Source organism: Biomphalaria glabrata, chromosome 1 (assembly GCF_947242115.1).
Source record: "Biomphalaria glabrata chromosome 1, xgBioGlab47.1, whole genome shotgun sequence".
Lineage (NCBI taxonomy): Eukaryota > Metazoa > Mollusca > Gastropoda > Planorbidae > Biomphalaria > Biomphalaria glabrata.
In genome coordinates, this window is record NC_074711.1 from 19,141,515 (window position 1) to 19,155,714 (window position 14,200).

Sequence of the window (14,200 nt, forward strand, 5' to 3'; positions counted from 1 at the left end):
TGGAAGTAACAAGTTTTCATTCCCTTTTTAACTGAACACAAGAAAGTTTAAATAAACATCTATATATATAATTCTCTTCTTCCCTCAACAGTTTGGATGAGCAAGAAGTAAAAGAAAGTGCGGAGTCACCCCACGAAATAACAAGAGGTGGGGGGGGGGGGGAGAACACGTGGGTATTCACACGTCGCTACGGATGGCTGCACGCTGGACTGTCAAACCCTGTCCGCTCCCATCCCCCTTCGTCTTGCAGGAGGTTTGGACTAAAAAGTTAACTATCTTCAACTCTGAAGGAACATCCGAAACATGTAAAACATTTTACAAACAAACATTTTACAAACACTAAATAGCAAGGCAGGACTTACACATTGTGAGGCCCTATTCGAAACGGATTTCGCGGGCCAATTTTGGGTAGGAAGCAGACAATAATTGAAATTTAAGAGTTTGTATTAGAAAATAAATTCGCCTATGCATTTTATTCCTTCTTTACTATGTACAGAATTACTTTACGAGCCTTGCATATAGCAAAGTCATACAGTATATCATAATAATTCTGTTTCCTACATAGATTCTGCTCAATAGGAAGAATTACCAAATGTTTCAATCTATCTTTGAGAATTGTTGATCTCCTGGTAAATTGACATGAGGACGGGGGAAATCTGTTTTAAGTTAAAAAATGGTTTAATTTAATAATTTATACACCTTGAATTAGCGCGGGTTCTATGAAAGTGCGGATCCTTTGAAAGTGGTGGCCCACTGCATTCGCATAGGTTGCAGTGGTCTAAGACCGGCTATGCAAAATAGCAGCGTATGCTATGCCGCCGGTCGACTAGTATATATATAAATAATAATAATCATCATTATTATGAATAAGAAAATTTGTCTCACAATTTGTGCATTACACAAAAACATTATAACTATAGAAAACCAAAATATGCATTCACACCAGACTCACTTAAAATTTACAAGCAAAAAGTTTAATTCAGTTAATTTTTTATGTAATGATTTAGGCTAATTACAACAGAAATATAAGATTTTTAGAGTGTAAGAACTATAAACTAGTCTTAAGCTAACCCAATTTTATCTCTTTATATTGGGGAGGTACCACACCTCTTATATAACTCCACTCTGCAAATTTTATAAATAACTATATACAAAATATAGGCCTAAAATTTAGGCTAAAAATGCATAAAGAGCCTGTTTTTTTAAAAAATGATATAGATAATCTTTTGTTTATAACTCAGGAGAAAATATTTATTGCTCTACTCTGGGCAGCTAATATGCATGCGGTTATTGTTCTTGCAATGGCAAAATGGCACAAGAAATGTTTTCAGCAAAACAAATGCATAATTATAAGTGTAGTATTACATTAAAACTTTTTTTGAGTATGGTACTTCTCTAATTAGTAGAAAATATGCTTGTCTCGTCTCTGCCTGTTGTTCCATTAGGGGCATAGGCCACCAATCAGGTACCTGTGGGAAAGTCTCTCCTACTGTCCCCTCGTCTTACCATCTACTTGGCATCTGCTTCCATATTGGGGCACCATGTATCTATGGGCTGTCCCCTCTTCCTCTTTCCTTGGGGGGGGTTCCAGGCTTGATTGTTATGTTGAATGCAGGCTTGTAAAGGCTGCAACCTATCCATCTCCAGCATTTCTGAAGGATTATATCTACTTCATTGGACTGCTGCTTTATTCTTTTCCACAGTTCCTCATTTGAGATCATGTCTGGTCAGAAGATCATAAGAATCTTCCTTTTTTTTAGGATCTAAGTCTAAGTAAGTAAGTAAGACAGTGGTTCTCCAGGTTCTGCTCCATAAAGTTGTATTGGCTTAACAATAGTGTTGAAGACATCTGCATCTGATCCTCCAAGGTTGTCCAGGACATACTGACAAAATAGGTAAAGCTTTTCACCTCTTCCAGTCATGGACTGTAATAGGTGTGTTGTTGGATGCCTTAAAATGTTTATGGGTAACACCTTTCCTGAAATGGACAGCAGCTTTACCCCTCAGAAGTTGAAGCAGGGGGAGTTTGATGAGGTAGCCTTCCATCCACTCTGTTGGCACTTCTTTTTCCAAAGCAAAAGAGAGGTTAGGGTAGCTTCACACAGGTCTTAATATCTGCCTTTAGTGCTTTAACTGGGATGCTATCAGTTCCTGCAAATTAGCCATTCTTCAATTGCTTGATTGCACTGTAGATCTCTTGGGGGGGGGGGGGCACTGCACTTGATAGGAAGCTGGTGGTATCTCTGGTGGCTTTGCAGGAGTAGGTCAGTTCAGAAGCTCCTGCGGAAATGTTCAATCCACCTCTTCTTCTGTCCCTCTTCATTGGATATCACTTCTTCATTCTTTACTGGTCTCTCTGGCTTGACAAATTTTCCTGATATGTTTTGATGATAGAGTACAAGTCTTTAGAGCTGTTCTGAAAGGGTGCTGTTTCTGCTTCTGTCACCAGTGCTTCTATGTAGTTCTGCTGATCTGTTCTGACAATATGCTTGATATTTCTGTATATTCTGGATAGCTTGCTACTAAGGGCAAAGCTGTGTTGATGGAATGGAATCCAACAACTACAAAAGAACATTGTTATATAAATGTTATAAAAATGTGCTACATGATGACACAATGTACTTAAAAGCAATGATGATTAGTTTTGTCCATCTTGGTCAAATAGCTTATTCAGATTGGCTGATCAGAAATATCATGCATTAATTTCAAAGTGAAAACAATTTTAAAAAAAACAATTTTAATTTGTTAATTATTTATTTTCCAAATACACAACACTGTATTTATTTTTTTAAGGACACATAAATACACATATTTCAGCAGTAGTTATATGAAAAATAAAATAAAATATTCAGTAAAATTTCAAAAGTATTATATAGAAAATTTCAATTTTTAGTTTCAAGAAAAATAATTCTATGAAAAAGACTGTCATGGGAATAGATATTCTACTGAACTCAATTTATTATAAAGTAATTAAAAAAAAAACAACTCACCCCATGCTAATAACAGATATCTTAATGGAATGTAGTATAGAATTATGATTCCTACACTAAGGGCTATAATAGCTAATGAAGACAACCATGGTACACTCCAGTTGAAAGTACTGAAAGAATAAAATGCAAAATAAAATATTACAGTAATTCAAATAACTCATCAATTATTTTCTAATGTAGTGTACCTTTCTGATTACATTTTTGTAATTGGTTTAAAAAACTACTCCTTTGTTCTGTCATCTTGAAAGTCCAGGGTTCGAACCCTGCCCACCATGATGTTGTCTAGTGGGAAGTTTGGGCTGTGGTGTAATAATCTTCAAATCTGAAGGATCGTCAGAAAAACATAAAAACAAAACAAAGACTTTTGACACTGTGAGACACAATGGTTTGTTGATGGACTTTTGTCTCTGTTCATGTGCCTTCAAAGATATCTTTCCATTTTATAGCAACTGCATTGGAGGGTCAAAAGGTCAAATTAGGCACAATGGTGACATATCAGCTCAATGCTCTCTAGAAAATGGCTTAAAACAGGAGTGTTTACCTGTTTCATTACTTTGTTATCTTTTTTAAAGTAATACTGAGTCAATCTGAGGCATACATTGGATGTCTAAGTCCAGTTACCCACCAACAGCAAAATATTCAACTTGTATCTATGCCTACTCTCCCATACTAAGCTTAAATAGATGATCATTACAGCTTAGAACTTCACAATGTTGTAACCTACTTGCTCACAATGAAAAGGAGATTCATCTACCTGTCTAACAATTTTCTAATGCTGCTGCTTTGTTTGATCTAACCATCTTCCTCAGAAAACAGTAGTCAAAGAAGCTTCTTAATCAAATTAACTGTTAAACACTTTTGTATGATTTTAAGACCTCAGTGCTAAATAGGATTGAAGCATCTTTTCTTTTTATCTTATAAATTATAAATACAGACATTACTTCAAAAGAAGAGATAATTACACCCTAAGTGTATCTCTGTGTCAAACTAGTCATGCATATTAATCAGTTATTTAAAATCTAACAAGTTGTTTGTTTTCCTGGCTGTTTCAGACAACCCATTCCATGCTCTAATAGCACTAGGAAAGAAGAAGCACTTGCACAGGTTTGTCCTAGCATATGGAAAAAGAAATATGCTTTTATTTTGTGTATTTTATCAGGTTTTGTTTTTGTTAAAAATTTTACTTATCTTAATTCACTAAATATAAACAAGCTATATTGGTTCAGGAGCACATGATTATTGTCAATCTAATAAGGTTCTAGGAAAGATTTCACCAAAGGTGCCAGTGTTATAAATAAAAACCAGACTACACAAGAAATAACCATGTTCTGTAGAACGCTAGTGTGGACAGAGACGAGACACTAACTTATTGTTCCATAGTTGCACTAAGTAATGCCATCTATCCAGTATGTATATTAGGAATTTTCTTTTGAAAGATTAAAAGGAGTACACCCCCTCTCCCCATTGGGGGGGGGGGGGAGGAATGCTTTAAAAACCAAACTCATCAGTTTACATTCACGGTATAAAACAGCTAGCAGCAAATGACTTCAGAAATAGAGAGCTGAAGAATTATTATAAGGCAGCATGACACTCATAAGAGACCCAAGGAAAAGCTCCCTCCAAATGACTTCACAATAGCTTAATCTCCACACTAAATGAAAATGCCTTATAAATAATAATGATAAAAAGAAATTTTCTTGGAGTCTAAAGGGTTAAGTATTAATTTAGGATGACAATGCAAACCTAGTTGTTTCCCACATATTTTTTCACATCTCATGTTGCCAAAATTGTTGTATGGTATATTATATCACCATGGTACCCAGCAAGATAAATTAATTTCAAATGTAATAAGCAATAAAAAGTTTCAAAAATGTTTGTTTTGTAAAATGAGAAGTCTGAAGGACAGTCCATACCGCATGACCAAGCAGCCATAAAGATTGAATATGAACTGAACATATATATATATATATAGCTGTAATTTTTCTTTAAATTTACTAATTATAATAAGAGCCAAGTAAGAAGATAAGAGTGTCTGTATGAACTTTTTTTTCTATATTTGTTTAAATACAAAATGTTAATGTTTTGTAAACACATGTATGAATAATGAGATGATTTAATCAAATGTTACTTTAAATGTACCATTTTTTGGCTTAGAAACAAATTGCTCTCTATTGAAAACTATTCATAAAATAAATAGAGAAAGTAGGCCTACTTGGAAATTAACAAATTTACTCAAAAGGTATATATATATATATATATATATATATATATATATATATATATATATATAGGAGCAGGTGGAGGTAGGGAATGCAGTTTGATTTGATCATTCTTATAGGCCTATATTTTATAGTTTACAAGATAACCATGGCTGCCTGGTCGTGCGGTTTGCACGCTGGACTGTCGTTCAGATTTATCGATGGTCCCGGGTTCAAACCCTGCCCGCTCCCATCCCCCGTCGTCCTGCGGGAGGTTTGGACTAGGAAGTAATTATCTTCAACTCTGAAGGAACATCCGAAACATGTAAAACATTTTACAACAAACAAACTAATTGTGGACAATAATACTCACTTTTTGACTCTTTCTCCTAGACAGGCTACTGTGTCAAGCCCTTGCTGTACTTGTAAACATATTTCTTGTATAGCATGATACCTGTCCACTATACTTTTTTTTTCTTCTTGCTGTAATATTGGAAAATTTATATATACAGATATACTTATAAAAATAATAGGTCTACTATATTTTATTCTACCAAACACAGACCTTCAATAGAAACTTGAAGAATGGTAATAAACAGTAGAAATCATTTCAAATACTGAAATTTACAGGCAAACAAAGGATTTTAAAAACTTTCTTCAATTTCTATTTTTATTATAATGTCTGAAGTTATATAAATGGCCTAATATATTTATAAAGTATATATAAGCCTAGAATAATTTTACAAAACAAATAAAAAAAAGTGTTAAGTCTCCAGTTAGAAAGCTTAAAGTACTACAACTAAAATGCAGAATAATATGTTTGAGTGAACTAGCACATATAATGTCATGGAATATAAGTGGAAAAACCAATATTAAGGCACAGTTAATCTGTCAATAGTAATATTATGAGCCTAAATTGATAATCCAAAGTACTATAAATGAAAATTTAAAAAAACCTTACTATTAGTTTTGTTATGGAGATAATTAAAATTGCTTAAGAGTTTAGTCAGACCAAAAAATGTTGATAAAAAATATTGATACAAATTTTACTTATATTACTAGACTTTTATGAAGTTTCTAGAAATTATTACTTTTTATTTATTATTGTACAAATAAATACATGTGAAATTTTTTTAAAAATTTAATATTCCGGTAGATTTATAACAGTATGTTAATATCAAAGTATCTGAGCATATCAGTACAGTTTAAAAAATCTTAAAAGTAACAATATGAAAATATTGTTAATAAAATGACAAAGATAAAAGATTTTAGTTACAGAGAGACAATTTCAGAGCATAGGCCCTGTTCTTGAAAACTGATTAGAAGAGGTAGCTGCTAGCTTCATTTCTATACAATGGATTTTTACCAAAATGAAAACAACAAAGCTAACCTGTACATATAATATTTTTAAATCAAGAATTTTGAAGTAAAAATTAAGATTTGAATAAAAACTTGTGAGCCATCCAACTCATCAATGTAACATACAATTTAAGGGACTTTAGTTACCACTCTGTAAAGAAATGAAACGGTGAGAACAGAAAACTATTGACCATTACCAGTAAACAGGATAAAACTAATTTTTCTTCACCCTACTAGACCTAGTTTTAAAGAGCAGAGGGAATATTTATTCTATTATTGTAAAAAAACATCTGGGAAACTGCAGAAGAAAACAAAATGAGTTTTTAAAAAAAATGAGAAAATTTAATATTTTATTAATGGTTAGGAGGATATATATTTGAATTCATTCTTTAGTCAACCATGATTAAATTTTCCTTATACTCTAGAAATGAGATATATGACCTTTATATCATCTGTACTATAGATCACATAGTTTGTAAGGGGAACTTCACTTCACTAGCAATGATAAGTGATTTTACTTTTTAATGTGTAGGCTCATAGCAAATAGAATAGCATATACTGTCCATTAACATATTTCTTAATTTGATCTTTGCTGGATAAACACTAGTTGGAAAGAGTGCAAGTTTTTGTTGTCAGTGTCCAATTAGTTAGCTGCATGTCAGTAATCAGTATTGATTCTTTATTATTTTACTTTGTAAAGCCGATATAGAAATGTAAGAAACAAACACTACAAAAGAAAAAAAAATGTACTTATAGAAAATAAGCAGGTCTATAGATTATACAGTTTGTAGTTAATGTCAACTTTGAAGTAAATTTTTTTAAAAAATGTTTATAAATTTTTTTTATACATATGGAAAAAAAAGCAATTTATTCTTGTCAAGAAATATGCTACTTAAAAGCAGATAGTGAATTTAATAGATACAATTTTTAGGATTAGAATCTAAATATAAAAGCCATTAACAATTTGATCAAATAAAAATTATGAGCAAAAACAAAGTTACCTTCTTTTGCTAGAATAAAAATACATTAATTGTAATACATTAATACATCTTGAAATCTAAAGATTTCTATACTTTTTAAAATTAATTTCTATATACTTGTGTCCCCTTTGGTCTGAGAATACAAACAGACATAACTGAAAGACTTAAACTAAATGTACATTGAAAAGTTAATACCAGTTAAATGGTTGTAATGTTCTAGCAGAGGCATAAGCTTCAGTCATAATGATACAAGTCATGAGGTTAAAATCTACTTGCCTCTATCAAAGGCCATTACAAAGGATTAGTCTGGGATTTAATGATGAAAAATTTGAAACACTTATTTGCTTACACACTAAATAAAGAAGCAGGCTATCTGCAACTGATTAAACCTACCCATGCCAGGTATGCAGCCGCTTTTTAAAGCGAGGATTTGACATAACAGTCATCTTCGTGTTCATAGGATATGAGAAATGTTCTCATCTTTGATCACGAAGGAGGAGCTATATATGTGTATATAATTTCAATCAAAATAAATGGCTGAGTTGCTTAAAACTCTTAGCTACCTATAAAGCTCAAGTTCTAATCCCCTAGCAGAGTTTTGCAACACAGAAACCTTCTCCCATGCAAATAACTCTCCTCTACACCACAGGTCCACAAAAAGAAATTGGACCATAGTGCACTGAACATGCTATAAGCATGAAAGTTGCATTACAAAAAAACAATTTAAAAAAATATTTAAGTTATTAAGACATTAAATTTCTAGATTTTTGAGGCACTAATAGACGCTATTATTTTTCTATTATGTTTGTAAATTTGTGTTTATTAAAATTTAAGAATAAATTATATAAGAAAAATAATATTTTATTAACAAAATGTTCTTCTTTGTTAAATTATAGCCATACATATATAAATGCATTTCTTCATAACAAATGCAATACTGCAATTACTCTTTAAACAGTGTGAAGGTCTACATCACAATATATGATAATGAAGTTGATGTTCATGTTTGTCCTTAATTAGATTTCATACAGTTAAAAAGCACTTTATTAAATATAATGAATAAGAGGATTTTATTATAACCATTTATGTCAAGTTAACATTGTTTCTATACATTTCAGTTAATTCAGCCTGGTCGTGTGGTATGCGCTCTAGATTGTCAATCAGAGGTCTCCATGGTCCCTGCCTGATGCCATCCCCTATTGTCCTGCAGGAGTTTTGGGCTAGGATGTAATTATCTTCAAATCTCATGAAACACCCAAAGCATGTAAAAAAACAAAACATCATGCTTATTTTATGAAACCCAATAAATATACAGAGCATTATAATTACAATAAGACTCATACATGCTGAAAATACTAGCCTATTTTACCATTAATAAAAATCTGTGGGACTAATATAATAAATAAAAATATAAAGAGATGAGTTAAATGTATACACAATCCAGATTTCTTAAAATTTTATTAAATATTTATACAGTAACAAACCATTCCTTTCCTTAGCCACATAAGCTGTAGTTAGTATAAGGAGTGAGCATATTTAGATCAGTCAAATGAAAACAAAACAAAAACATTTTGTTGACAAATCTATTAAATGGTTGGGAATATTCAGTAGATATTATTCATTAGCTGTAAAAAAAAAAAAAAGATATATTTTGTACTATTGTACTACCAAAATACTTGTTAGTGAAAAACTGTTTTCATAAAACCCAATAACAATTTTGAATAAAGAGCCCTTTCAAAAATGCCAAACTAATCATGCACAAGTCTTTAGTAACAAAAATTCTTACTCTGTCTTTTTCTTCATCATCATCTTCCTCCTCATCAGCAGGATAATCCTGTCAATTAGAGATAACATTCTGTGAGCTTAATCTTTTTATTTTAATTAGAAGGTTAAGGTTTCTATTGCTAAATAATTATTTGTTATTACAGTAAAAAAAAACAAAAAAAACATAGGCCTACATCCTCAACAGGTTCCTTCCTAAAAGAGCCAACAATTTGAGCAACAATGAGATTCTTCAGAAAAATGAGAAGCAATGAGATGGGAAGCATGTACAGTTCGAAATTCCAGACTATCACAAGATAAACCTGAAACAAATGGAATCTGGTTACTAACATGGTATTCTAAAGAAAAAAAATTCAATAAATTTGTTTTGAATAGTTTTGTTTTATAAACTGACTGAGACACAACTTAGTGAACAATCACATTGAATGTATTCTAAATTTTATTGTCTATTCCCCCAAAAAAAACATAAATGGAAAATTATAAAAAAAAAGCTGTATACATATTTCTTCCTATTGTATGACAAATCAACTACTAGATTGTAATTTATTTGTTTAGTAAAATAAAAACAAATTACATTTAATTAAAGAATCAATTGAGTTTTGGTGTTATTTTAATATCATTATGTTTTTTTTTTTCATTAACTAGTAAAACAGCCTATTTATTAGCCTTTATTACAGTTGTATTATCTGCACATATTTAATAAAGGTATGGTTATTTTGACCATCAGAACATTCATGCCATGGCAAGCCTATTAATCCTTCTCAATACTAACTATGATGATTAGTAAGTAACATTTAAGAATAAAAAAAATAAATCAACACAGTACCAGCTCTGTAAAAGCAAGAAAGTCTGGAAATATTTTCCTTAACGTGGTTAATATGTAACTTTATTATAAAAAAAATAATTTCAAAAGCCAGACTTACAATGAAAGCAATTATTGTGCGAGGTGGATATTGCCAATCAAAACAACTCTGAATAAATCTCCCAGTCTCCATGAATACACCAATGAGCTGAGAAACTCTATTAATGTTTTGTTTCATAATCTAGAAAAAAAAAAGATAAAACTAGAACATTTGAAAACTTCTGAAACTTGAACAATACTTTCAGCCTAAATGTAACTCACTGAGATTTTAAACTTTGATTCAGGGAGCATCAGCTTCTCTTCTCTAGGGTTTATTGTTCGAATAGCTGCCTTCACCTGTGCAAATTGTAGAAATAATGCTTTTACTTTTTGAAAAGAATTTTTAATTTTATAATAAGTCAATGTACCAGCAGTCTGCTTTAAACAGAAAAAAAAATCTGATTTTTTTGTCCTCAAATAATCAGGTCTTTATGTGTAAGTTTAGAAATAAAATTTCGTTGCCACCAGTTTTATCAACTTAAATAATGAAATTTCAGACTTACATGATTATATATAAAATCCATTTCTAAGAGTATTGCTCCTTTCGTTTTATGTATTATTTTACGATCTTTTAAGGCGTACCAGCGCCTTTCTCCATTTCTAATCTGTATGTACAAAATAGAATCATTTCAATTAATAAATTTATAACAGTCTATAAAATGGTTAATTTTGAAATTAATGTTATTGAGTAAATACCTTTAAAAGAGGTATTGCAACTTTCCCTAAGAATTCTATTTTTTTATTGCGATCCTCATCATAAACAGTTATTTCCAACACAGAATGTATATCTCTGACATGACTGAAACAGTTCAATGTGAAATTCTTTTAATAAAAAAATGTTACAATGACATCAATAAATTAATATTTGAAGATTGTTTTATAAAATCTTTTTTTTTCACATATTCATAACTTTTTATTCTTATTACTTTAATTTCCTAAAGTTAAAGTGCAAAGTGAAAGTTCAGTTCATGTAATTAACTTGAGAAAAAAAAACAAAAAAACTTTTGAGACTCATTTTGATTTGTTATCCAAGCATTGCTTACATGCTTTTCCAAATGATATATTATACAATTTCTATGTTCAAAAAATTCTATAAACATACAATGTAAAGACTTTGGACCATTCAGGATTCAATGTCTTGTACTCAGTCTGTGTCTGGACTCTATCATTCACCAGTTCTAGCACACAAAATGGATCGCTCAGTCCTCCAAAATCTGCTGCCTGAAGACCATGAGCTCGAAAAACTAATAAAACATAAGTAGTGAGACATACAGACTGTTATCAACAATGAATGTTGTATGTAGACAAAGTTTGTTTTAAATAATTTAAAAAAAATAACATTGTATACCAGTGCTAAATATTTAGAATAACAGATTGAAGCTAAGGTATAAATAGACTTGTTGTCATAAAGTCATGTTCACAATTTTATCACATTGTATTAACCTGTAGTGATGACAAAAATTTAGACAAGGTACAAAATTTATCTATGACTTCTCTCTTGCATTTACTTTTGGAAGAAATAAAAAAAAAGATGGTAAAAATACATTTAAAAAAAACAAAACAATTTAACATGCTTAATAAGATATAGTTCTATTCATTTGTGGCTGAGTCTACATTTTGTGTAGTTCAAGACAATATTAATGTATTTTACTGTTTTATATTTCATATGTTTTAATATAACAAAAGAATTATAATTTTCAAATAACTGAATAAGTCTGTGCAGAATGTTTAGTATTATTAAATTATTAATGGAGCGTATGGATATTGTAAATTTTATCTTTTAATGTGGTTGTGTATTTTCAATTTGATCTAGAGGACATAATCTAATAATATACACATCACATATTTATAATAAACAGGTTTTTAATTATAGTTTATGTTAAAACAAATGTTTTCTTTTCTTCAGAAATTATGATCAAACTTTTAAACATTCATAGCCATTTAGTTGGTTATGAATACATTTTTTGCATGGTCATGATTCTCCTCTTTATGTTAAGATTGATCTAGGTCTCTATGTTACAAAGCCTATTGTTCAGTTAAATTTGCAATAGATTTGCTCTACTGGTCTTCAGTTTGTTGTTGAAGATAGTGAAAGAGAGGCAAGTTTTAAAAATCCTATTTTCCATGAACCCTGGCTAAAGATAATTGATTTGTACTTATAGTGGTCCAGGGTAAAGGACCAATGTCTTTAGCTGCACTCATTAGTCCTATGAAGACAATGGTGATTATAGTTTTTAAGGTGGACAGTGCTTTATCAAGTGATTGTGCTAAGTTGAGGAAATGGCTGTGTTAAAATATATGAAAGGAAAATTAAGTTGTTCTTTCTTGTCTGATAAATTTATCGAACACCTACCTTTAACTTCCAAGTGACCAATATCATTAATATTTCTAAATGAGTTGAGGAGACTCTGAAACAAAGAATGAAAAATTTTTGAATATTTAGCAAAAAAACAAAGACAATAGCTAGGCTAACACATTCATTTTTTTTACAATATTTAAATTAATTATAGCTCCAAATAATAATAATCAAGTTGAGCAGTAAAACTAAAAATCAATAATCAGGCCGAACATTGTAATGATATTCGTTAAGAAAGGTTACACAGCAGAAACAGCCATACAAACGATGACAAGAAATAAGCAAGTTTCCACTCCTCTTACAACTATTTCAAATAGAACTAAGAGCATATCAGTTTGGTGTATACCAGAAGTGAACCAAGTGGGATCTGGCTTTCAAAACAATCAGTTTGGTGTATACCAGAAATTAACCAAGTGGGATCTGGCTTTCAAAACAATAAGAATTTTTAAGCTTAAGATTTCTGAAGCTATAAATGTTGTGCAAAACAATAAATGATATTTGAAAGATTAGAAAAGAAAAAGAAGCTAGAGATAAACAGACAAATAAAAAAAAAAAGGATTGCTCCAGACAACAAGCTTAATGGAATGCATCCTCTTGACAACCTCATACATCATAGGAACTAATTAGAACAGAGAGAAGTTGAGAACAGAGAGAAATTGAGACTCCCCAAGGACTAGAGTTATGCATCTTTCTATCCCTCCTTTTATTGACTGGTCACACACTGCCTGGTCGTGCGGTTTGCGCGCTGGACTGTCGTTCAGATTTATCGATGGTCCAGGGTTCAAATCCTGCCCGCTCCCATCTCCCATCGTCCTGCGGGAGGTTTGGACTAGGAAGTAATTATCTTCAACTCTAAAGGAACATCCGAAACATGTAAAACATGTAAAACATTTTACAAATATTTTTACCAGAATGTTTATGACATTCATTTGACTTACATAATTATTGACAATAGAATCTTTATTTATTGCATTAGGAGTGTAGTTGGACAGATCTGAAGCCATTTCAACCCCATAGGTCCCACTTATTGTAAGCAAGAGTTTGACAGTGCCTGCACCATCTTCTAGTGGTTGAACAATTGTGTGGGTTTTCTCTTTCTCTAACTTAGACAGATCTATAACAGCTCTGAAAAAGTAAGTCAATTTAAAATATTCAATCAAATTTAATAATGTTGGAAAATTTATAGAAAATAGAATTAATACATAAGTTTGATCTAATAGGAAATGGTTTTGAATCACTTCATCGGAACATTATTAGACAATTGAAAGTACTTCATCAGTCTTTTATCTACCAGATACAATTTTAACATTTTGTTTTCACAATCTTGATTTGACAAATTAATTTAAAGATGTTTTACATTGAAATGATTCATTGTTAATGTAGAGAAAGAACTAGTCTTACATCTATGAAATATTTTTGTTAAAGACATCACTGCAAGCTTCTGCCAACTGTGAAGACGACCTTTACCCTTTGTGTTACTTACCTGCCCATGAAATCATCTTTTCCCCGAGTGTCGTGATCATAAACTGATATTTCAAGCTGTGATGACTGCTCATCAAAAAGCCGAAGATCAAACTGTTCCAGCCAGCTTGGGTTCAAGGTCTTACTTTTGACCTGCCCATCAGACAAAAACA

General features: G+C 31.2%; 1 protein-coding gene and 1 long non-coding RNA gene across 14 annotated transcripts in view; one reads left to right on the top strand and one right to left on the bottom strand.

Moving 5' to 3' along the window:
- The window catches only part of LOC106073239 (multiple C2 and transmembrane domain-containing protein 1-like), a 163,277-nt gene that overhangs the window by 1,331 nt on the left and 147,746 nt on the right, over positions 1-14,200 (bottom strand). For 10 of the 11 annotated variants that reach the window (XM_056026658.1, XM_056026682.1, XM_056026655.1 and 7 more), the window contains 12 exons: positions 14,050-14,180; positions 13,505-13,691; positions 12,564-12,618; positions 11,313-11,454; positions 10,907-11,009; positions 10,714-10,815; positions 10,433-10,507; positions 10,233-10,352; positions 9,486-9,611; positions 9,314-9,361; positions 5,562-5,671; positions 2,991-3,100 (listed from right to left, as the gene is read on the bottom strand). In XM_056026658.1, coding sequence (XP_055882633.1) covers positions 2,991-3,100; positions 5,562-5,671; positions 9,314-9,361; positions 9,486-9,611; positions 10,233-10,352; positions 10,433-10,507; positions 10,714-10,815; positions 10,907-11,009; positions 11,313-11,454; positions 12,564-12,618; positions 13,505-13,691; positions 14,050-14,180 — 1,309 coding nt within the window. The other variant, XM_056026697.1, reaches the window with a different exon arrangement.
- On the top strand, positions 6-9,638 carry LOC129925823 (uncharacterized). Of its 3 annotated transcripts, none has more exons than XR_008777510.1 (4): positions 6-305; positions 4,043-4,094; positions 8,646-8,754; positions 9,497-9,638. It is a non-coding gene; the product is annotated as an uncharacterized LOC129925823 (long non-coding RNA). The 3 variants fall into 3 exon arrangements; XR_008777508.1 differs by having other exon boundaries at positions 274-408; XR_008777509.1 differs by lacking the exon at positions 4,043-4,094 and having other exon boundaries at positions 274-408.